The following is a 25,983-nucleotide window of genomic DNA, read 5'->3' as shown; positions in this document are numbered from 1 at the left end:
TACCTTCTTTACCATATTTTCTCTTTTATTCTCTATCATTTTCCTTCCCTTTCATATTTTTATTTCTTAGCTGTGTTCATTCACTTACCCTTTATTTTGCAGTAGAGTTATTCCATGCATCTTTTTTCTTCTCAAAATCCTGATGCTCTAAATTTCCTACATTCCAGCTTCTGATTTTGAAGAGAGAATTTTGAGATATAAATTTTTCTTAAATGTGTGAACACATGGCTTCAAGGAAATGAAGAGAACGGTGAAAGGGATAAAGGTTAGAATAGGAGAATAAATTCCATTCAAGTAGCTATTGGACTGGAGGAAAACTGGGAATTTGGGCGTAGGTATTCAGAATGCTTGATAACATTTATAGTAAGCATTGTTTTCTAATACATTGTTCTGATAAACTGCACTGTTCTTATTGACCACAGAGTCAGAAGTTTGTTTTGGGGGGCAGATTACCATGTCATAAACCATAGAAAAAAAAGCTATGAAGCATTGTATGCATTTCTTTTTCTTTTCTTTCTTTCTTTTTTTTCTTTCTTTTTTTTTTTTTTTTTTTTGTGGGTACCAGGAATTGAACTCAGGGCCACTTTACTACTAAGCCCCAGCCCCAATCCTATTTTGTATTTTATTTAAAGACAGGGTCTCACTGAGTTGCTTAGTGCCTCACTTTTTGCTGAGCCTGACACTGAATTTACAATCCACCTGCCTCAGCCTCCCGAGCAGCTGGGTGTGTGCCACTGTGCCTGGCCCATGGTATGCATTTCTAATGTAAAGAACTACCAGGAGATCACTTGACTATTCTAGGGCTATCAAAATAGAAACAACAAGAAAAGAAAGTTTCCCCCATGTGTACCAAGGCAGGATTTATCTTCAATCTATTATTTGGGAGGATTTGGAAGTAATAAAACATAAGAGTCTTCCAGATTTGGGATTTAACTGTTGACTAGCTTTGATAGTAAAGATCTTTATTCAAATTTGGTGAACTCTGGTGTTGAATTCTAAGTGTTTTTTATTGGCTCAGTGAAACAGTGTTGTCTGGAATTATGGTTGTATTTTAAGTCTACTTGTGTATGTTCTGCTGTCACTATAACATCTATTGGTGACTACTTCAAGCTTTTCTCAATGATTTTGTTTTGAAAAACGACTCAGCTAAAGTTCGAGAAGTAGCCAAAGGCAAGGCAAGTATCTTTGCTCCCTCTTGTAAAATCCTTATTTTCTCTTTCCCTACCCAGCTCACCCAACTTTTCATGGTGGCACCCAGTTTCATATCTTGATCATTCTTTTGATCTTTCACTTATTCTCTTATTCATTCCTATAATTACTTAGTTAATATTTTAAGCAGCTGCTATGTGCCAGGTACTATTCTAGATGCTTTGGAATATGATAGAGGAACAATTTTGATATAAGTCGCTACTTTCATGGAGCTTATGTTCCAGTGGGATATGAGAGATAATAAGTAGGCACATCAAGTAAATTGTGGAATGTAGGATGTGATGGTCCACGTTTTGGAGAAAGTAAAGACTGGGAATAGGGAATGTTGGGGGGTAGGGGGTTGCTACTTTAAATAGATCACTCCAGGAGGCTGGAGCAAAGTCCTGAGGGACGGGTCAAGGAAGCAGGGCATGCAGATATCTTGAAGAAGAATGAGCACTCTGAGCTTTAGAGAATAGCTGCTGTGGCTTTGGAGACCTGGTGGAGTAGGGAATCATTGGTATATTAGAGAATGGCGAGCTTGCCCAGGTGGCTGGAGCATAGAGAGCAAGGGGGAAAGGCAAAGGTGGTTAAACCTCTTAGGTATCATGGGCAGATCAAACAAGGCCTATGGACCTGTCTTAATATGGTGATATTCATCTGAGCACGATGAAAATTTTCAGTGAGCTTAATGGTATGTTATCTGTTTAAATACTAAGTACTTTTTATTTTTTCTGTTGCATTGTCACATGCATCAGTTACAATGCTACTGAATTGGGAATGTCAACATGATTGTGAAAAGTGCCTGCTCTACTTTGTGTCCTGTATCTGGTCTGTCAGTCAAGGGGAGCAATGTGATAGGCAAGAGACATAACCTTTAGTCTTCATCCTACCACCAACTGCTTGTGTTAACTGCTGGGGATTCTCATCTTCAAATACAGAGGGTGGATGAGATTAGTGGTTTTCAGGCACTGGGAACTCTTAAAGCCCCTTTTAATTTTTAAACTTATTTATGTATTTATTTTTGGTACTAGGGATTGAACCCTGGGGCACTTTACCACTAAACTACATCCTTAGTCCTTTTTATTTTTTAAATTTTGAGATAGGGCCTAAGTTGCTGAGGCTGACCTCAAACTTGGAATCCTCTTGCTTCAGCCTCAAAAGTCACTGGGATTACAGGAATGCGCCACCATGCCCAGCTTTATTTTTAAGTTTTTAAATTGCATTCAGGCTTCACTTAGAAGAAAGTTCCCCTTAGCTTAAACAAAATTCCCAGTGTGGTTATCTCTTTTGTTTTCCAGTGTGATGAATTTGCAGTCTCATAGAATTTCAAATGATAATATTTCTTCAGAATCCCTTATTACTCAGTGCTTCAATAGCAGTATTTATTATCTCTCATTGAAGTCAGAAGGTAATATGTTAACAGATAAGGTTTTTGAGATCCCATCATTCAAGATTGAGGTGGCTTCCATTATGTATGAATTTTAACTAAGTGACTAATATAAGTAAACATCTTAGCCATTACTCCTAGACAACAATATAGATATTAGCACTGAGAAAAATAACTGTGATTGATGTGCAGAGAAGGACCATTCCAATTTTTTAAAATAATGAATGACATGAGTGTTTGTCATTATATGTGTTATATGCTGCATATAGTCGTATTCTCATAATCCATTAATATATTTGGAAGAGAGACTGAATATTTTTAGTACTTATGGTTAAAGATATATTTTACTGAAAATTTTAATTTTTTGACTAAGAATATTTTTTTAAAGATATTGACCGCTTGCTTCCTTTCTAATCCAGAATCTCAATCTGCTGTTTTGGAAACTCCGGAAAAAAGTTCAGATGTTGCCCAGCAGGTAAGGAAATCTTATTAGAATGTCAAATATTTATCTCATTTATCTTAAAATTGTGACAGGCTCTGTGATTTATCTTCCAATCTGCTCTGCTGGCTGGGTTGTCCTTGTTCCCTTAAGCCTTTAGGGGAACTGGTGAGGCAGAAGGGGATATTTTCTTTTATTTGTTGTTTTCATGGAAAATCGGCCTTGAAGTGGAACTGAGTACAAGTTTTTCAGAAGCTACATCATTCTATATCCAGCCAAAGAACTGGGCCCAACAACAGCTGTCTCCAGCAGGAAAATTTGGCCACTTTAGGAGACTTCTCTTCTGAGATGGGCCTGGGCTGAATAGTCCTATGGATACTTTCTTTAAAATAATCTTTCAGAGCTTTTCTAAAATCAAATAAGACTTTTTCACCCCTTGGTGGTGGGAGTGGGATTTAGGCCCTTATATAGGCTAGGTAAGCAATCTACCACAAGCTACATTCCCAGCCTCTTAAGTTTTTAAATTGCTTTGGTGGAAAAAATATTATTTAGTATTTGTTTAAATCCATAGTTCTTTTTTCTGTTACAGAAGAACCTAAAAGTTTGTCTTCTTTTTTTTCCTTGTGTTTAAATGGACTTATTATAAAAAAAAAATTGGCAAGGAAGATAATGTTTTGTGGAACAATAATTATAGATAGTAGTTGATATTTTATATATAAATTTTTTGGTTTAATTTATTTATACTTTTGTCCGACTATGCTTCTGAAAATAACTTAGTGCTGTTAGAAATCAACAGTAAAGGGGATGTTTGTTCTGTTATGTTGAGTGCGGTCTAGCAGGAAAAAAGAGGACTCATACCTGTGTTCTACACCCAGATCTATTTCTGGTTACTATGTAATGACATATGTAGAGGATCTGAGACAATGCCATTCTCTGTAAATTAAAGAATTGGTCATCCTTGAAAACTCTTAAAAACCTAAATTTAGAGTCTATTTGCTAAGTGAAATAAGCTAATCCCAGAAAGTCAAAGGTTGAATGTTTTTTCTGATATATGGAATGTAGTCTAAAATGAAAGAGAAAGAAGAAACAAGGATTTGTTTGGGGGGATTCCATCAAAATAAAAGAAAGATTAGGGGAGTAGAAGAAAGGGATTGAGGGGAATGGAGGAAGGATGGGATAAGGGAAAAACAGTAGAATAATCCGAACTAACTTTCCTATGTACGTATATGAATCTGCTCCTGTGAATATCAACATTATGTATATCCGTGAGACACTAATTTTAAAATAAAATAAATGTAAACAAATAACAGAAAGATCAGTAGACGGGGGAAAGAAAATAGGAGGAAGGAGAAGGGTAAGGCTAAGGGAAAGTACTGGGGACTGATATTCATGTATTTATAATTATGATATGATATTTCACATATAATTCTGTCAGAAGAAATCCTCGTATTATGTGTAACTAACTTGAACCAATTAAAATTGAAGGAAAAAAAATTTTAAAAACTAACTTTCCAGTTGAAGAAGAAGCCTTGCATCATACATGAAAATTGTGCTCCCCCTGGAGGAGAAATGAGGCATAACATTAGCATAGAGAATAGTCCATGATGTTGCACAAAAATACAGCATCATACGTGCTATTATAATTAAAAGCAAATCTGCTTGTAAGGGCAGTGTAATAAAATCAAGTTTTTTCAGCTTATTTGTTTTTGTCAGTGAAGGGACATACATCAACCTGGGGGCACTTGGAGAGGCATGGTGGACTCAGCTGATGGGTTATTTAATTAACTACAATCTAACTAAAAGTGAATTAGATAAAGCTAAAAAGAAGGAAAAGAGAAATAGTAAAATTAAGAAAAAGAATGCCCTTAACATGTAATCTCATTATTTTTTGAGCTTGTTGTTGTTGTTAAGGTAATCATGGTTAAATTGTTACCTGAAAGAAAATGTTAAATTTTTCTAAATTTTATGTTCAAGTGATACTTGACTAAATCCTTTGTTGTATATGATACTGCCAAAGAGAACCTAGACAAGAAGTATTCTGTAATAACTATATGATAAAACATGTACAACACTGTCTTCTATATTAATATTATAGTTATAATATCTGAAGATACACATTCATATGTATTATTATTATTTATTTATTTTGGTACTGGGAATTGAACCCTAGGGCACTTTATCCATGAGCTAAATCCCCATTCCTATTGATTGATTAATTGATTGTTACTGGGGATGAACTTAATGGCATTTAATCTATGAGCCACATCCCTAGCCCTTTTTTATATTTTTATTTATTTTATTTTATTCTTATTAAGTTTCTTAGGGCCTCACCAAGTTTCTGAGGCTGGCTTTGACTTGCAATACTACTGCCTCAGCCTCCCAAGCTTCTGGGATTGCAGGCCTGTGCTACCTTGCCTGCTCTCATCCCTTTTTACTTTTTATTTATTTTGAGTCATGGTCTTGCTAAGTTGCTTAAGGCCTTGCTAAGTTGCTGAGACTGGCCTTGAACCTGGGATCCTCTGCGTTAGCCTCCTGAGTTGCTAGATTTCAGGTGTGTTCTAATGCACTTGGCTTATGTGAAAGATTATTTAGTGATTTTCTCTTTTCCTTGAGTTATGGACTATGGTAAAATATATTGCAGTAAGCAGAAAACCTGGTGGACTAGGGGATTTAAAAACAGAGAGTTAAGGGTGAAATAGATTGAATAAATATTCTTTATTTGAACAATGAAGTGTCCAGAAGTCAGGAAATATTATAAATTAATTAATAGTTAATAATATTTGGAAGAAGTTGAGGTTAAGAACATAATAATGGCATGACTGGCTTTTTCGAACATTGACTCCTGTTATAAGTTTTTTTATTTATTTTTTAAATGGACTGGCTCATTTTCGATGATGTATTTTCATAAAAGCCTAAGTAATTGACCATAAGGGTGATACAAGGAACTAGAATTGTCAACCTACTGTATACTTACTGTTTTCCTATATTATATTGTGTATTCCTTACAATACTTCTTTAAAATAATTGTTTTAATTCACATTTTACTGATAGAGAAAAGTGATGCTTGTAGGAGGTAATAGTAATTTGCCTAAAGCCACAAAATTGATAAAGGGAAAAACTAAGATTAGAACATATGCATTTGATTCTATACCTCTACAATGATAAAAATTCATGCTTTTACGTGCAAAGTATCCTATGACTGTTTAGTATTATTTTATTCCAGAACCATTAGATGGAGGAGATGAGAAATTAATTTTGTTGTCCTATTAATTTTAAGCTATATTATTTATAAGAATTAGATGTCAAGATATATTTTAGATACATATAGGTATATTAGTTTACCTATACATTTGGAAGTTCGATGTGCTAAATTGTGATAGTTTTACTAAATTTAGTGTTTTATTGCTTTTTTTTTTAAAAAAGGCTTTATGATTTTTCATGTTAAGCACCTTGCTTTTTTCTTTTTAGTCACTAGATGGCAGCTCTGTATCTTTGTAAATTACCACTGCAAAAGGAAGTAAGAGGATTTAAGCCTGTTTGCTCTATATGAATAATAAATATTGCAGGTTTGCTGGTCCATCTGGTACTGCCTGCAGTGTTCTGTGGTCACAATGAGATCCCCAGGACTGGTTGGTCAGCTCTGCAGCAGAGTTGGGAAGCATCTTTTTAGGTTTTTCTTCAGATGTGTGTTCAAGGCATGTGTTCTCTCAACTGAAGCTCATTGGAATTTATTAAATGAATTTTGACTTTTACTCTCTCCCGGTAGTTAATAATTCTGAGGCCTCAATATCTGCATTAAAAAACAATGAAAATCTGTATTGTTCAAAGAATTATGCTATAAACTGAAATAGTACTTTCAATATTCTTCTCTTATCCTTTGGAATTTGAAATATTAAATCCTTTTGTACTCTAAAGGATTATAAATAGTTAAGTGTCAATTATTTTGTCTAAAAATATTTGCTTCAAGTTAAATATTGATGTACGTAGCATGCTTTAACTGGTTGCCATAAGGTTTAACTTATTTTTTGTTCTTGAAATTATATACAAAATTTTTATCTTGAAGCATTTTCCTAAAACTCTTGATATCTTTCTAATGTTAATAGATCACTTGAAAGGCAAACAGAATAAAAATTTGATTTTTAAACACTCGAGCTGTAGGTAATGATTGATAATATCAGATAATTAAAAGTTAAATTACAATATTTATTAGTAATGAATAGCCACATTTATGACAAAGTGCTAAGCAATAAAAAGAGACAGTATAAGGACTATCTTATATGTTGAACAGTTTATATGCTAATAAGTTCTCAAGTGTCAGAACAATATTCCTTTCCCATCAGCCCTAGAGGGGCCTCTTATTACCCAATTCAATTACAAATTTACTTGAATTAAAAATTATTTTCCATTGGATTTCCTTAAAGTATCGATATAATGCTTTTTATACAATGACCTCTCTGTACAATTTATTAGTTTTTCAGAAGTATCTTAATTTAGGAACAAATAAAGGAAAGAGAGGAAAATGATGTGGAAAACTTAATTGATGGTACCTGAAAGCATCATGTGTCTTGGCATAGAAAGTGTCTTGGTATAGGAAAAATTTGAAAAGTAAAAGATATCAGATCAAAAGAAAGATGTGGGGTGAAAGTAATTCTGAAGAAAGGGTGATGGATACTTACAAAAACAAGGCGTCATTTGAATTAGGATAGAATGCAATAGACCTATGGAAGAGTTAGGAATAAAAAAATATTGTTTAATGCAAGGTCCTTCCCATCTCTAAAGGAAAAGTTATATAGGTTAACCTACCATCTGTAACCCAAAATGTTTCAGAATCTGAAACTGCTTGTGCTCCAGCATGATGCCACAAGTAGAAAAAAATTCCATTACCATGAAACTTTGTGTGATGTCAAAATTATTAAAAATATTGTAAAAAGTTCCTTCATGCTATGTGTACAAGTTATATATGAAATAAATGAATTTCACATTTAGACTTGAGTCACAGTCCTAAGATATCTTATTAAATGTATGCAAATACTTCAAAATGCCAAAAAAAATAAAAAATAAAAGGAAATCCCAAACACTTCTGATCCCAAGCATTTTGGATGAAGGCTATTTGACCTATATGAACTTACAAGGATCACAAATCAACGAAACAATTCACAAGATAAGTAAATAACAAAAATATAAACCAGAGTAAGAAAAATAGAGCTTAGGGGGCGAGACATCAGAAACCATGGGTTAGCCATTCTTACAGTCCACCTCAATGTCGAATCATTCTAAGATGTTTAATAAGTACTTTATAAGTGTTCTAACCTCACCCATGGATTAAGCTTTGATGGGATTTGTAGCTGAATGTACTATTGTGAGGGTGGTGGAAACTGTAGGAGGTGGGACAGTTTTGAAGGGGACTGTATCTTATCTCTGGCCCTTCTTTTCTTTCTCTCTACTTTCTGGTCCCCATGAGCCATAGATTTGCTCTAACACACCCTCCCCTCCATAATGTTCTGCCTCACTACAGGCCCACAGCAATGAGGCCAAGGTACTATGGACTGTAACTTCTGGAACTATTCAAAGTAAATCTTTCCTCCTTTATGTTGTTTTTCTCAGGTATTCTGTCATAGCAGTAGAAAGCTGACTATATAGAATGTTTATCCCTTATCAAACATTTGCTGATGTACTGTATGCAAAATATTTGTGGTAGATATTGAGGGAAATATAAGGGTATTACAAGACAATGTCCCAGTTATTAAGCAGGCAGTTGAGTTAAAGGGATATATCTCTTCTTTGTACTTGAAATGATATGCAAGATGTAAGGTAATTCTGCCAAGATATGTAGTGTATTTGTATTACAGAACTTAAAATAAATGGGAAAGTTGTTGAGAAACTATAAGGACAGTTTCTTTGATCAACTCCTTATTTTGAGCAGGTGGAGGAATAAGAGTATTTCAGGAGGGAGAAGAGAGTAAAGGTAAGGCAGTGGTGTTGGGGTGGGAGGGGCAGTTATCCAGGTGATGTGAGAGGCAGCTTGCTTTCAGCCTCTTGGCCTTCTCTATGCATCCTCACAGCCCTTGGAGAGCCCAGAGCCCATTGACTGCTACAGCAGTCTCTTGACAGGTCTTCTTACTTTGAGTCTTAATCCTGTCTAATCTCTCTTCCACAATGCCTCCAGAGTTATCTTCCTAAAAATTCAAATTCACTGATGTCTGATATCTTTTTAGATTTCATTCATGGGCCACTCATATTTTTTGAGAAAAAATACGGACTCCTGAGCTTGATAGATAGGGTTTTCTCTTGCCATCCTGTCTTTGCCTGATCATTCACTATTTCTTCTTGTTGGACTTATTCCAGCCTTTAAAATACCCTAGCCTTTTGAAACTTAAGAGTCCTTTGAATTCATCTGTAGGTATGTGTTTCTTCCACACTCATACTTCCCCTATTTTAATTTACATAATTTTTATTGCTTAACCTAAACTCATCAAATTTGACTTCCTCTTTGACATGCTACCTGAGAAGCCTCAGTCCATAGGCTCTTTTCAGGTCCGCATTCTATGACTCCCTATAATTTCTCTCCCTTTTCAATAATCATTAAATATACAATTAAATTCTTTAAGGATAAGACCATTAGTGCTTTCTTTGTCCCTCCCATGTGTAACACAGGATCTGACATTATGGGGATCACAGAAAATGTTTGATAAAAGAGTAAACATGTGAGAGACCTGGTGAGAGAGAGCAGAGTGTGCATCTTGGGGAGCGGTAGAAAATTTGCTTATATTCATACCATAGTGGTTGAGAATGTGAGCTTTGGACCAGTTTGCCTGGGTATAAATTCCAGTTATTCCACTTGTAACTGAGGAACTGTCAAAGATAAACAAAACCAGATACTAGTAAAGATGGTAAGGTCAGATATTACTCTGTAGTAGCTATTGCAACAGGGAAACCAGTTTGTTGTGAGCTGAACTCAACTTCAGTTTGTAGAGGTGACAGCATTTTAAAGAGAAAATGGAGAAACAGGGAGAAGAGTGTGAAGAGACTCAGGAGAGTCAAGGAAGTGAAAATTACAAGGGGCTCATTAGTGTAAAAGGATTAGACCAGCAATGTCTGCTAACTGGCAGTTATTGAAATTAGGATCCTTTCTTTCCCCCAGAGACCAGGAAATAGAGTTCCTATCTCCAGGTGTTGGTAAAATAAACAACAAATTTTTTTGGCAGTCTTGAGTTTTCTTATGTTGGCCCTCTAAGGGGGTGTGTGGTCTTGAGCTGTTGGACAGTATGATAGTGTTTGTTCAAGTCTTTGTAGGCCACGTTGAGGCCTAGTCAAGAAGAGGTGTCAGAGATCTGGCTGGAGTTATGAAGGAGAGAATCTTTGTCAGAATTTTTCTTCGTCTATTTTCTGTTGCTACAGAAAATGGAATATGATAGACTGGGTAATTTCTGAAGAATAGAGCTTACAGTTCTGGTAGCTGGGAAATCCAAGAGTGTGGCACCAGCTTTTGTTGAGGACCTTCTTACTATATCACAACATGAAGTCAGGGTTATTCTCTGGTTAGTTGACAAAAATTTAACAAAAGGTTTGCAGGAATTTAACCCTGTGTTTCCTGTAGGAGCAGGAGTTCAGTATTGATTACTTCACAACATGGCAGAGTGCAACATTTCAAGGGACAGAGCAAGTGCGCTAGCTCAGTCTTCCTTTGATAAAGACACTACTAGCATCATGGTGGCCTCTGCCCTCACGATCTCATCCTATCCTAATTCCCTCCCAATTACCATTTTTGGAAATATTTAATTATTTTAACTGTGGATCAGGTTTTCAACACATGATTTTTTTTCGGGGGAGGCATATTCAAACCATATTAGAAATTTAGTAGAACTGCTAATGAAATGTTAGTTATTAAAGTTGGTATGAGATTTATTATGCTTTTCAGGGAAATTGTTTTACTCTGTGCCTTAGTTTCCTCATGTATAAAATGGGCATAATAACAATTCCTATCTCTTAGGGTTTTGATGGGTTTTAAATGCATTCATTTATGTAAAGTGCTTTGTAGAGATTCTGGCACTTAGTAAACACTCAACATATTAGCATATTTTAATATTATCTGAGCAATATTCTGTGTATTTAAAAATTGCTTTCGTAATATAGTTAATCATTATTTGTCAGTTGTGTATTGCAAACTCACTTACTTGCTAAAATTTATTGTATTCCTCAAAACAATATTCATGTAGTGCTTTCATGGTCACTTGCAAACATACACAGAGTATTAAAACTTTTAGTCTCTCAACTATGTATATTGAGCAAGGGGAAGCTCTGCTTTCTTATTTTAGCTTTATTCTGTAAACAAGTATCTTTTTGTTGTCTATTTTAATGCCATGTTTTTTACCTTTTTATATTTTTGCCTGGTGATTTCACTGTTTAAAATGGTTCCCAATCTTAGTGCTAAAGAGCCATCTGGTGTTCCTAAGAGCAGGAAGGCTATGATGTGCCTTATGGAGAAAATGCAGGTCAGATGAGCTCTGTTCCAACATAAGTTACTCTGAGGCTAGCCATCAATTAAATATTAATGGATCAGCAGTAGGTATTAAATAAGGTGTTTTTCAACAGGAACACACATGAAGTCAGGGTTATATTCTGATTAGGTGACAAAAATTTAACCAAATGTTTGTAGGAATCTAACCCTGTTTTTCCTGTAGGAGCAGGAGTTCAGTATTGATTACTTCAGTGTTTGCAGTTATTTTATTCATAACGAATGTGAATACCATGATTGACTGTATCTTATTTAATCTTCATGGCATCTGTCTGCAGTGGGCTCACTGGGTATGGGGTATCCAAATGTTATAGGCTATAACCTTATAAATCAAGTAGAGAATTTAACGTATCTTGTGCTCAGAAGGTAGGAGCTATAGGATTTTGAACAAGTAAGTATAATGATGGGTTAATATTTAAGCAACAGTTACTTGGCCAGGAAATGTAATATTGATAGGAAGAGGGACAGTAGAGCCATTTAAGGGACCAACTATTAAACTTCCAACCCTATCTGTATGGTGATGAGAATCTCAACTAATGTGTTGATGTGATATAGGAAAAATAGCAAGCAAAGACTGCCACTCGGGGTGGTTAGGGATATAGTTCAGTTGGTAGAGTGCACATGTGAAAGGCCCTGGATTTAATCCCCAGCACCAAAAAGAAAAATAAAAAAAAAAAGAAAGAAAGACTGCCAATGGGGTCAGTAACTCTGAAGAGTATAAATTAGCCTGTCCTTCTAAAAGCAGTCTCTGCACCAGAAACATTGACATCTACTGGAAACTGGTTTAAGAGACAAAGATTTAAAGAAATGGTTTAACGATGTTACCAAGCCTAAGTAAAAAGGCAGGGAGATGACATTTTGTTGAATAAGATGCATTTTACATTTAAGGGAAAGGATAGGATGATCAAATAGCAGTGATATCTAAAAAGTTACAATATGGAAGTGAAGCATTCATTGATTAAAAAAAAGAAAAATTTGCAATGATGAGAGATTACAGATGCAGAATCTGATGAGGCCTTTCAGTGTATTTAGAGAAGACAGCAGACCAAGGACAGTCTTCACCTCTTCCCCCAAAAATCCAGGGAAGGGAACAGAGAAGAATGGGAAGAGAGGAGTGTAAAATTGTAGAAGCCAAGAGAAGAGAGGGTTTTAAGAAGGCAGAAGTGTTAGTAGTCTTTGATTCTTTATAATAGCCAGGGTTAAAATTATAAGGCAGCAGCTCCACCACTCTGGCTAATGTTCCTAATTCATTCCACTTGATTTTCTCTAAGCTTTGTTCTTGGGAAGGCTTTTTTTTTTTTTTTTTTAATGACCTTTGAGAATAGTTGGGTGTTAACACAGGAAAGGTGATTAGGAGGTGAAAAATGAAGCTGCACTTTACACCCATAGACCACTAGAGGAAAGTGAAACTGTAATAAAATATTGTTTTCTTCTTTGCACTCTTTGGGAAAATTAAGACATATATTAGAGTATGATCTATAACTGTGCCACAATGCCACATCAAATAACTGGAGAGAAAATTCAGAAGATGGAAGAGGGAACAAAAACACTAAGTTCCTTTCCTTTACTATTTATTTCACCTTTTCTTATTTATTTATTTATTTAGTAGTTGCAGATGGACAGAATGCCTTTATTTTATTTGTTACTTTTATGTGGTGCTAAGGATCAAACCCAGTGCCTCACACATGCTAGGCAAGTGCTCTGCCACTGAGCTACAGCCCCAGTCCTATTTCATCTTTTCCTGATCCTCTTTCCCAGACACATTGTTTATTACTCCCACTGAGGTTATTGACTAATGATGATTCCTTAACCTTTATATCAATCTGTTTATAAATAATTATGCTAAAAGTAATGCGACTAATTATGATTTCTAATTTATCTTTCTCCTTTCCACATCACATTTCTCTTTTATGTAGTAAAGGATCTGGAGAAGTTATTCATATTCATTTCAGCTCAAAAAATTTTAATTTTCAATAATTCATTTTGGGTTTCCTTATCAAGATTCATAGATGCCATTTGAGCCCTCTCTGTGTGAAGCTTTTCTTTTTTATAATATGTTCTACTTTAAGAAACCTTAGATAAGTTATTTATAATTTACCATATGTTCTAATACTTAAACCTTTCTTGAAATTTCACTTCAGATTTGAAATTGTACTTTACATATGTGCATAATCATATTTAAAATCTGGATTTTTTTTCCCTATAGAATCATGTCTACTGTGTATTGGTTTATTGGTTTGTTCCAGAACCTTAGAATGGTTCAGAATGTAGAACGTAACAAATAGAGTTTATATGCTTCTGTGAAGATTAGGATGCCTATTTTATAGATGTGCCCTAATCTATTTTATACAGTCGCCTAGCTTTCTGGTAATATATTATTAGAATTTAGCAGAACTTAAAAATCTAAGAATGGTAGAAAATGAATTACATATCTCCTATCAAAACTTACTAAAGAGATTATTACAGTGGTAACTTACCAATAAGCAGTTTTTATATTTTAGGTTCTGAAAGTATCCTGCTTACATAATAAACATAATAAAGTTTCAAAGATGAGCAAATTAACTTTTCAGCAAAAACTTTACTTGAGTATATTTTGGCTTTCTTTTTGACAGTTGTAACCTTAATGTTATAGTAATGTTTTCTTTTTTCTGGGAATCAAGATAATCTTGCATTTGGAAAAATGTTTTTGGTGAACATTTTATTTTTCAATGGCAATTTGTATTTTGTGATACGCAAGTATTCAAACAATTTATAAGAACTCACCATCACCACCCACATGTAAGATTATACAGGAATGGAAGAATTTTGGCTGACTTATTGTATATAATTGTTGAGCCAAAGTAGATGGAATACTCTACCACTTTTAATGATTGAGGGTTTTGAAACAATAGTTTTAAATACAAATAATCTTAAAATTGGCGTTACAAAAATACATTAGTTAGTGTGTTGACTAAAAATAGGTTTATCTTTCCTCCATTATATATGTTCTATGCAAAAATTGCCAATATTGGTTTTCCTTTCCTTTTTTAAAAAAATACTTAATTTTTGATAATAAGAACAATTAACATGAGATAGTGTTACACAGTTTCTGGTAATAGAAGTCTAGAGATAATAAGTGTGTTTCTCCAATGTCAAGTCCTGTGAGAATCTGATAGGCCTCCCTCTATTTGTATCCTGAAGAGATAGAAGATCAAATGAATAAATAAATGAAAATAAAAAAGAGATAGAAGATTAAGTTCCAGACACTGGACACAGGAGAGCAGGCTCCTAAATTGAGGGCTTTCTGTGGACCACAGACTGCCTGGCAATCTCTTAGAGATTAAATTAGAGCTTTGTCAGTGGGTGGCCCTGAAGATAGATCTTCACTTCACTTCCTATGGATCCCAAGAGGAAGATGTTTGCCTAACTAACCAAAGAATAGAAAATCTTTTTTCTTAATAATGACCAAAATTTACCATGTAAATTTCTTTATAAATCCCTAAAAATGAACAACAACAAAACCAAAAACACAGAGAAAAATCACCCGTTAACTGCTGACAAGCAAGGCAAGCCTTCTCCAGAGACCACTATAGAAAGTCCCCTCTGACACACTGTGAATTGGTACTCTCCCGAGAGTCAGCTAGCCCTCCATATACCCTGGGTAAGGAAGGCCAGATAAGAGTCTTTCATGACTCTTAGCTAAATTCAGGATTAAAAAATCCTACATATATTTGGCTAGTCTGTAATCGTGGCTGGCTGGCTTTATTTTATAGGCTAGTCAGTTAAGGTTTGAGATGAACATTAATTAATTGCTCTGCTTCCTGGAATGGAAGAAGACAATTGTAATATTGAATCAGGACTAGGGTTTTATAGTCATAGAGGGGAATGAGAGTCTAGCAATTTTTTTTTGTTTTGTTTTTTCTTTGTACAATGGGAATAATGTAAGAAGCAAATAATCTCTTATCCCCAATTTTCTTCCATGTTCTCTATTAAAAAACTGTGTAAAAGTATTATCTATATAAAAATTTTTACTTTTGTCCCTGCTGTCTGTTATTATTACATATTAACATAGTATTATCTTCAAAAATTATTTGACTCTACTACCTTACTGGAACCACCTGGCTATCATGGCCTTATTTATTATAAACTCAGTTCTGGAATTTTATTTTCTTATCACTATTTCCTCTGCCATTTCTTAGTTCTGGTTCTTGTTGTATCTTATACTTGAAAACTATTAAGTTTTTTTTTTTTTAGATGTTACTAGACCTTTATTTATTTATATCCAGTGCTGAGAATTGAACTCAGTGCCTCATACATGCTAGGCAAGTGCTCTGCCACCGAGCCACAACCCCAGCCCATATTTGAAAACTTTTGAAACTGATAGAGTATATCAAATTCTTATTTTCTCAACTTTTTATTAGCTAAGTGTTCTTAATTATCTCCTTGTTTTTTAAAAATAAGGAAAATAGACAATGCACACAAAATAATAAATTGACCACTTATAAAATTAGGTCCAACCCTGAATCCCTCCCCATTTAACATAGGCCATCTATTACTATCCACCATGCTTTAGTTTTATCAGAGTGAACTTGTTAATGATAGGGTGTTTGAAGACACATGATGCAAATACAGATGTAAGGAAACATTGCTAGTCTTGCAGAATTTGTAGGATTTCTTAAAATCAGGAAAGGTGATGATGGAGGATTTGCATCACATGTTATATAATGGATTCATGATCACCTAGTATAGTTGGCAAATATAGCAAGGATTATTATATAACAGTTATGTTTTTTTATAGGTAAGTTTACACATCATGATTGCCAAAGGCCTTTAAGAAGATTGATGAAGTTCTCAGATATTACCAAAAAATGACCATCTTTTCACAATAGCACCATGTAGTTTTGTCCAAAAATTTATGTGGAAAATTATTTTAACTCTAAGGATTTATAAATACGTGCAATTATAATAAAATATATTTTTTTAAATCTGATACACTTGTTTAGGAAAAAAATTCTTTTTTTTTCACAATTTGTTCTGAAATATTGGGACCTGATCATGCTTTATTACAGGAACCAGAAAATATGTTAGGTGTGTTAAACAGAAATGTTTACTACATAAATAAAGTGTTTTATGGAAAGGTTGGAAAATTTAAAGGATCTACTTCTAAGCTAAAACTTTTATAGATTTTGAAACATGGTCTACCAGGAAAGCTAAGACCTTTGAGGTTATTATTGCAAATTGGAGAGTGAACATTGGAATATTGTTCCCTCAGAGAAGCTTCAAATTTTCAGATCTTTACTGTCAACAGAACAACCAAAGCACAAAGGACATGATTCTCACCTCATTCCACTTTCTAAAACCCTGTGTGACTACACTTAATTGGTTGAACCTGGCTATAAGAGAGTCTATGAAAATAGTTTTTTTTTACAATTTAATAAATAGAAGGAGAGGTGGTGAGGATTGGGAGAACCCGTCTAACATAACAACCAAATTGTCTAGAGTGTATTACACTTAACAGGTTGTTCTGAACAACCCAATCCCAGTGTATAAGAAATAGCCCCAGGCACTGTGAGACTGAAGGATATGGACAGATCCAGAATTACACAGAGTATAGTTTATTGGGAACTTACTAATAGAAACATGGTCCTGTGAGGCAGCACAATCAGTGAATCCCCTTGATTTGGGTCAGCAGTAAGGATGTGTATATTGGTCTGGACCCAAATGGCTTCATCTAAGCCTACATGTACCTGGTTTATCTCACTCTAATACCAAAGAGTCAGGGACATTCCTGGCACAAGGGTCTGGTCATAAAACTCTACATACCACTCTAATGGTTTTGTGTATTTATAGTATGCTGGGAGGCTACATGGGGGAAAACAGACCAATGTTACTCAGGAGTGATCATGGTGGTTATGACTCAAGATGGTTGTAGTCATGTCATGATGAATCCCTATTCAGGTATTTTTCTGGTTCCAGTTTTCATGTATAACAGGATTCTCCTTAATCTTTTGCCAACTGACTATGTAAATTATAATTAAAAATTTAAGATATCTTCCCAGTCACTGATACTATGACATTTGTTGTAACTAGCTATGGATGCTGTGTTGGAGTAGCTGCCTGTGACTGTGGAAGTATAAATCCATATAGAATAAAAAGTGTGTAATAATTTCTACTATGCTAGGCCACTATGACTTAAAGATCACTTTCTTCTTTGTGAATTTGTTTTGTTTTGTTTTGCTAACTGTCCCAAATTTTTATAATGCTTTTTATGATATTCAGATCTGTGATGGAAAAGAACTGGCCTATATAATATCACTTAAAAATACAGTTTTGGAAAAAAAACAAGTGTCATATGTTTTTTTTTTTTTTTAATTTGGAGAAGTTAGAGGAAAAAAAAGAAAAAGGAGCAACAATGAAAGAGATCTCTTGAAAATAGAAGGGAGACCCTTAGGTTAGTGGAAGGCATCCAGGCATGGGCATGGGGAAAAGGAGAGGACAAGGGGAGGTACTGGGCAATGAAATTGATTAAATTGTGTTATGCACTTGTATAAATATGCCATTATGTATAATTAATATGCACCAATAAAAATTTTTAAAAATAAAATAAATAAAAATAGAGTTTTGGGAAATTGTTTCAGAATCTACTTCTTGTATGCCATTCATCAATTAACCTTTTTTATATAATAATAATTTGTGGGAAAAAGATAACCATAATTATATACCAGAATAATTCAAGAATTGTTGATTTGTAATTGAAGGTCACTTTTAAGGTGTGCTTGAAAAATGAAGATAATATATATCTTTAATTAACCCATTGTAACAGGACTAGTCATACTTTTATTAGGATGAATTTTAATGCTAGCATTTTGTCTTTTAATTACTTCTCATACGTACCAGCACCATAATTGGTGAATGGAATTATGTATAGTGAGCAAACAGGGTATAAAACATTGTTTATTATAGTAATTTCCTTTACAACGGAAAATTTACAGCACAATTTATCAAACTTTGCATTATAATACTCTTGTCTGCACATTGGTGAAAAATAATGACGTGTGTGTGTGTGTGTGTGTGTGTGTGTATGAATACCTATGCTTACATGTAAATATAATGTAACACTCAAATTTTTGCCTAAGTGTCCATCATGCTAGGCATGGTGGCACATACCTGTAATTCCAGAGACTCAGGAGGCTAAAGTAGGAGGATGCTGTTTCAAATAGAAAGAGCTGGGGATGTAGCTCAGTGGAAAAAAAAAATCACTGCATTCAATCTTTTATACTGAAAAAGCAAAGAAAAAAAAATAAAGTGTCCATCTTTATAAATTGTGAAGAACCATCAATTATCACTTTTTGAAATGCCTTGGGTAAAGCTTTAAAATTGCAGTAAACATGATATAAGTGGTATGACACATGCTCATAAAGTGTGTGCCCATGCTCCCACAGATATCAAAAGTACTTCACCTTCCCTCATTAGAGACTTATTCGTAACTACTTTTAAAAGATAGTGATTGCCTTTAAAACTCAGGATTACTTCAGAAATGTCTTCAGGGACCATCCTAACAGCAAATGTTCTTAGGCAAGAAAGAGATAGACCTAACTTAGAAATAACTGTCACTCAGCATTTTCGTTCCTACTCCTCGTCATCTATTGTTCTTAGTGACATTAGAAGATGAGACATATAAGGACCTTAGGATCATATAGTAATGTGTATAAACTACTATAAAATCTTGTGTTTCTGTGGAGGTATCTCTTTGGAAGTGTTACAACCAACAAATACAATTTTGTCTTAATTTTACATTTCTTCTTTTGATGTTTGGATTTTTTCCTAATTTTCTATCTAACTGTAATCTGTACTTGTTGTCCCTCAGGAAATTTTGGATATGAAGTCTGAAGGACAGGCAAATGTAATTCAGCAACTGGAACAAACCATCGAAGATCTGAGGACCAAAATAGCTGAACTAGAAAAGCAGTACCCTGTCTTGGACACCGAGGTGGCCAGCAGCCATCAAGGGGCTGAGAATGGAGTGACATCCTCAGAAGATGTCTGCCTGGAAACTTTAAGATTAGTAGGAAAGGATATGCAACCTCAAAGGATTTTAGAGGCAAAATCTATACAGACTTCCCCAACAGAGGAGGGTGGGATACTAACACTACCCTCCGTGAAGGCACTGTCAGAAGGTCCTCCGTGCCCACCTGGAGCTGAAAGTGGAGAGTCAGCTGTTCCAACGTCACCTTCTGGACCTCAGACAAAATTTTGTTCTGAGATTTCTTTGATTGTGTCTCCAAGGCGAATATCAGTACAGCTTGAGGCCCATCAGTCCACGCCGAGTGTATCACAGCCTCTACCACCTTCATCCCTTCCATGTTCTGATAGTCAGGGGCAGCCTGGGTCACAGTTGTCCCATCCTTCTTTTCATACTGAGTTTGAAACCAGCCATGAACACTCTGTTTTCTCCTCCTTTGGAAACAGCTGTAATATTCCACCCCCACCACCTCTGCCTTGCACAGAATCCTCTACCTCCATGCCTAGCCTGGGCATGGCAACTCCATCACCTTCCCCTCTCCCTGATGTGACAGTGCCTCCTCTGCCCAGTGTAGCAGTTCCCCTACCTCCCCCTCTGCCTGGTACTGAAATGCTGCCACCCACTCCTGCTCCTTCTCTTCCTGGAGTGGGAATACCTCCCCCGCCTCCTCTACCTGATATGGGAATACCTCCTCCTCCCCCTCTCCCTGGAGTGGGAATACCCCCTCCCCCTCCTCTTCCTGGAATACCTCCTCCTCCCCCTCTTCCTGGAGTGGGAATTCCCCCTCCTCCTCCTCTCCCTGGAGTGGGAATACCCCCTCCTCCTCCTCTCCCTGGAGTGGGAATACCACCCCCTCCTCCTCTTCCTGGAGTAGGAATACCTCCCCCCCCTCCTCTTCCTGGAATGGGAATACCTCTTCCCCCTTCTCTTTCTGGAATACCTCCACCTCCTCCCCTCCCTGGAGTGGGAATACCCCCTCCCCCTCCTCTTCCTGGTATACCTCCTCCCCCACCCCTTCCTGGAATGGGAATACCCCCTCCCCCTCCTCTCCCTGGTATACCTCCTCCCCCACCCCTTCCTGGAATGGGAATACCTCCTCCCCCTCCTCTTCCTGGAGTGGGAATACCTCCTCCTCCCCCTCTTCCTGGAGTTGGTATTCCCCAACCTCCTCCTTTGCTGGGTATGGGAATTCCACCAGCTCCAGCCCCTCCTCCTCCACCTCCTGGGACAGGGATCCCCCCACCTCCCCCACCCCCTCTGCTCACTGGGTCTGGGCCTTCACTCTCCCCACAAATTGGGAGTAGCACTTTACCAACACCACAAGTGTGTGGGTTTCTTCCTCCTCCATTGCCAACTGGCTTGTTTGGATTAGGGATGAATCAGGACAGAGGGAGTAGGAAGCAACCAATAGAGCCTTGTCGGCCAATGAAGCCTCTTTACTGGACAAGAATTCAACTCCATAGTAAAAGGTAACATGAAAGCATCTTCATACAGTTTTGTCAGTGCAAGGGGAGCATTGTGCCTTAAAACTGTTGGGAAAAATACAACTTAATGTGTTTTTTTAGTACAACTCTAAAACTTACCTGTAGATTTTTATATCATTATTTGGTGAAGCAGTTGGTTATTTAAAATTGCAGGCTTTTCTCCAGCAATATCAAAGGGGTAAAACAAATGACATATGTTTTGATGTGTGAGATGTATATATGTCCCTCTATATAGTTATTGACATGTCTTTTAAGGACATATTTCCTTGTATATGTGCTGTTTCCTAGTTGCAGGACTTGACTGCTACTTATGCCTGAATCCAAGTGAAACATTGCTTATACACAAAATGAAGGAGTGCAGATAAGCAGATATTTGTAGATCAGTTATTTTCCCTATAAGATTTTTATAGGGAAAAATCATTGATTTTATTATTTAAATTTCCATTTCTTATAAATTAAAAATATAAATTGAATCCATAGGCAAACTGACTGCTAAGTATGATGTTTGCATCCTTTAAAAGACATAGCCTTGCTTTACTATTCCGTTTTGTTTGTAGCTGTCTTTCCTAAGAAACAGTTGCAAAAATATATCCACATTCCTTGTGTGAAATAATTTAGTTTTAAAGAATTTCATGACACTTCTACAAGTGATTGTCTACACAGTGTGAAGTTACAAAATCATAGTTGGGAATAATCATCATAAAATAATACTTTTCAACAATCCGATACCAGATTCTTCCATGCATTGTCCATGACCTGGTTCCCTAGTCATTGAGACAGTGCTGGGAGACTTCTCTGTGGAATATGGAGGAGGGGAAAGAAAAACCAGATATTCAAAATGCCCTTGGCCTTCCTTCTTCTAACTTATCACGTTTCCTTGTATTTTCTTTGTGTTATGTGACTTGCATTTAGAAACAGTATATTTAGCAGGTTCTTTTTTGGTTTCTTTTGCTAATTTTCTCTTCACTAAACCCTATCAGGAGGCAAGAATCTATATATCTTGACTACTTTTTAACTTTGTTGTTTATTCTCTGTGAAGGTGCCCTATCACTTATATATGCTGATGGATCATTTTAATACTGTGCCCCAAACTAATTCTCTCCAGATACATGATTTAAAGTTCTTTTGTTTTATTGTTGTTTTGCTTTTGTAAAAATCATTTAACACATTTTAGGATACTACATGAATCTGTACTCATTGAGAAGCCAAATAATAATGGTCAATGGGAGACAACGGGGGTAGGGAGGATGCTTTCTTGGAAATATACATTTTTAGCCCTTGAGTAATCTGCCAGGCTAATGAGGCAAGTTGGGATTGTGAGATATCAAGCATTTCTTGACTTCATAGCCCATTCTGAGAAGGAGTTTCTTTTTATGTTTTTATATGGTGATTTCGTAACTCAGAATTCCTGGAAATTATTTCATGGCAAAAGTTTGGTCCTAAATGGATAGAATTTTAACTTTCTCATTAAGTTGGTAAAATATTACTTTCTCCTTATCTTTCTTTCCTTCCCCTCCCTTTTTTTTCTGTTTGCCTCTTCCCTCCCTGCCTTCACATGATGTAGTTCTGCTTGATGGCCCTTTCATTGTTCTTTTGCTTAACTATAGAGACTCCAGTCCTTCACTTATTTGGGAAAAAATTGAAGAGCCATCCATAGATTGTCATGAATTTGAGGAATTGTTTTCTAAGACTGCTGTAAAGGAGCGAAAGAAACCTATTTCTGACACTATCTCAAAGACCAAGGCTAAACAAGTAAGTATTCTTGTGCTTTCTGATATTGGACAAGTTTCTGACAGAAGTACAAACTTTCATTGGAAAAACTTTGAAATTATTTATGGACTGTGTAAAACCTTCATAGACCTTAGGTAGATAGCAAATATTAGAATTTTAGAACATGTGGCTAAGTTTAAGACTAGCCCAGATGGAACAAAAAAATGATCACCTCCATTAAGTTAATAATGTTTTGACTCTTTCATATTTCCAAAATTACAGCCTTTGCTTCTTTCCAGAATTAGTTGTCTGGAAATCAGTTTTTACTTGATTTAAATTGACCTGAGTGCTAGTATGGATGGAAAGAAAGGCAAGAGTGGACAGAGAAAAACAAGCAAGTAAGAAGTTCAGTCTATAGTAACCGATGACGTGTTTTTGCTGCCTTATAACTGAAATGGATGCGATTAAAACCCAGCTGAACAGTCACACTGTACTTGAAACATGGAAGAAAGTTTTATATCCACTTTTAACATCTTCATTGCATGACATGAGTCAGAAAAAAAAGAATGATGCATTTGGAGAAAAGCATTTCCAAACAACTTTTTCAAGGACTACATTCTTTGAACTTGATCATGAAATGGTATTTCAAATTTCTCCAGGGTGGCATTTAGGAAGGTATAGTAAAATGCCACAGTAATGAGCTCCAGATATTAGGAATTGTCCAACCATCACCCTGAATTGGGGAGCATCTGCATTTGTTAACTACTGCAGGAGGTGGGAAAGAGTACAATGAATATAAGGAAATGGCAAGCAGCCGGGTCTTGGGAGGGAAATGTGGGAGAAAGAGGCCAATATCCCCATATGAGTGCCAGATAATGGAGTGATTCTTGAATTTTTGCCTCTAGCCTGGAAATTGAAGCTAGGCATATGACCCAAAGTTCTTTTTGTTAATATTTATTTCAGAACAGACACCTTCTACCAGTTGTATATGGTGGATTTCAACCAGGAAAGGATGGATTTGAATGGGACAGCCAGATCCCAAGGGCCCATAGCTGACTGGGTGGGCAGGCTCATCCCAGACATTTCATTAATCTCAGAAGGATACAAACCCAAACATGATAGGGTTGAAATTCTCAAAACTATCCTCAGAACTATTTTCAGAAGCATTACATTGTAGGTACTCAATAAATATTGGTTAAATTAACATACTAGCCAACTGAGGGAGGAAGACTTTACAAATGTAGTTATTGACACGTTTCTCAAGAGTATAGAGATTGATTCTGCTTTGCTTATGTGCTCTGTTTCCTAATTGCAGGACTTAACTGCTACTCATGCTTGAATCCAACTGAAATAATGCTCATATATAAAATGAAAGAGGGCAGATAAGCAGAGATGTTTACAGCCCAGTTATTTTCCATATTGAGAGTTTATTCTTTGATTTCACTATTTAAATTTCCATTTCTGTCAAATAGCTTTAATATGTAAATCAAGTCCATAGACTATGTTCCGTAATGATTAAAAACCAGAAAATCATCTATGTCATAATAATAAGTTCAAGGTGACAATGTTAAGGGGAATAGAGGTCAATGGAAAATCATATTTTCTCTGGTAGAGAGATTTATTTTGCAAATATTTTCCATGGCATATTTTCATACAGTGTTCTGAGGCTGAGTCATCTTCATATCTCTTCTCATGAACTGTATCAGAGGTGGGAAAGTTGTCTGGGCAAGGAGTATGGGTAGAGAGTACAGACGTCAAGGAGACTCAGGCAGCCACAACTGTCACTTGACAAGTGGACATATGTGGCATGGGCACTCTCTTGTCAAGGGAATAAATACTCAGAAAAATAAAGGATGTTCTTCCTCCCTCTCAATACCCCTCTTTTTGCCAAGGGAATTCAGACAAGGAAAAAATTTCATATTTTACCCAAAATGATATGATTTCATGCTTTACTTAACATAGCAGTCAATTTTTAACTTCCTGAAATATTATGTATTTTTTGATGTAGTTGACATCAAATGACCTCTTTGCATATTAACGATGCATCTGAAGCATCATCCCAGCATAATCATCTGACTCTATCCAGACATTTCATAAATTTTGGGTAAGAGACTTTGCCAGTGTCTTAATTTGTGCTTATGGATGCTACTGTTGACCTTCAGATTCAAACAAGGATTATGAAACAGTCTCTGTCATGACTCTCGATAAGCTTGTTCCGCAACTCCTTGGCCTGGGTCTTAGTACTGATCTCTGCATTTCAGATCTGTTTTTGGAGTATAAAAACTTTTTCCCCCTGTATATTAGATAATATAAAAGCAATACATTACTGAAGAAACATAATTTTATTTAACTTCATTGTATTTGGAAGAAAAATCTATACATTCCATTTCCTTGAGACACTTAGAATTTTGTTTAAGGAAAGTGTATTTTGAGGATGCATGCAAATAGTTTCCCTTTTAATGGGAAATATGCACTGATTGTCTGCGTAGACATTTTGGTACCTCATGATTCATTTCCAGTAAAATTAATAGCCTTTAATGCTGTGGCAAATGTTTATGGCAGTATTTCAAGCAATTCTTCTTATATACAATGGAAGCTAGAAGTTCTGTTTTTCTTTAAATATTTAAAAATAGCCAAATAATTTTTCTGTGATCTGTCTTCTTGAAAGTAAGACTGTTCAAATACACTGGTATTTAACGAGGTGCCTGTGCTGTTTTTACTGTCGCAGCAGACATTTTCTGTGTGATAATAGACGATTCCTCAGCTGGGCACATTGTACATTGCCCTTTGGTATAAGGAGAAACAAGTTTGTTTTCTGGATACCCAGATTCATAGTAATGATGAATATCTTGGATTTCTAAATCCTTTCCTCCAAAGAACTGAAGATAAAGCATTTTATATTTTTCTCATGAAACATGAATCCAAGTCTGTTCTGTGATAATTTCTTCATTCATACTTTGTAATAATACTCATAAGGAGATTAGCTAAGAAGCTATATGGTAGTCAATTAGACTATATTAACCTGCTAACTCAAAATATCAACAACCTATCTGTTAAGGAATAAAAAGAAAAATTTAAAAAAGGGACCTTATACGATGCCTTGTGTTTAAACCTTGACACTTGGCTTACATACGTGCCCATTTTTAAGAAATGTTCCAGAGCTTATAAATGAGTTCACTTTCTATTGTCAGATAAATCAGTGATTATTAGTGTGGATAATTGGATAATAACCCTAGGTCACCTCAGGATCTTTCA

The 25,983-nt window shown here is 35.7% G+C and overlaps 1 protein-coding gene across 3 annotated transcripts in view; it reads left to right on the top strand.

The window, feature by feature from the left end:
• The window catches only part of Fmn2 (formin 2), a 336,378-nt gene that overhangs the window by 91,923 nt on the left and 218,472 nt on the right, over nt 1–25,983 (top strand). For all 3 annotated transcript variants that reach the window (XM_078023011.1, XM_078023010.1, XM_078023012.1), the window contains exons 4-6: nt 2,998–3,053; nt 19,379–21,003; nt 22,626–22,770. In XM_078023011.1, coding sequence (XP_077879137.1) covers nt 2,998–3,053; nt 19,379–21,003; nt 22,626–22,770 — 1,826 coding nt within the window. The remainder of the gene's footprint in view (nt 1–2,997; nt 3,054–19,378; nt 21,004–22,625; nt 22,771–25,983) is intronic.

This window comes from Ictidomys tridecemlineatus, chromosome 10, assembly GCF_052094955.1.
Source record: "Ictidomys tridecemlineatus isolate mIctTri1 chromosome 10, mIctTri1.hap1, whole genome shotgun sequence".
Taxonomy (NCBI): Eukaryota; Metazoa; Chordata; class Mammalia; order Rodentia; family Sciuridae; genus Ictidomys; species Ictidomys tridecemlineatus.
This window is presented reverse-complemented; position numbering and strand designations above follow the sequence as displayed.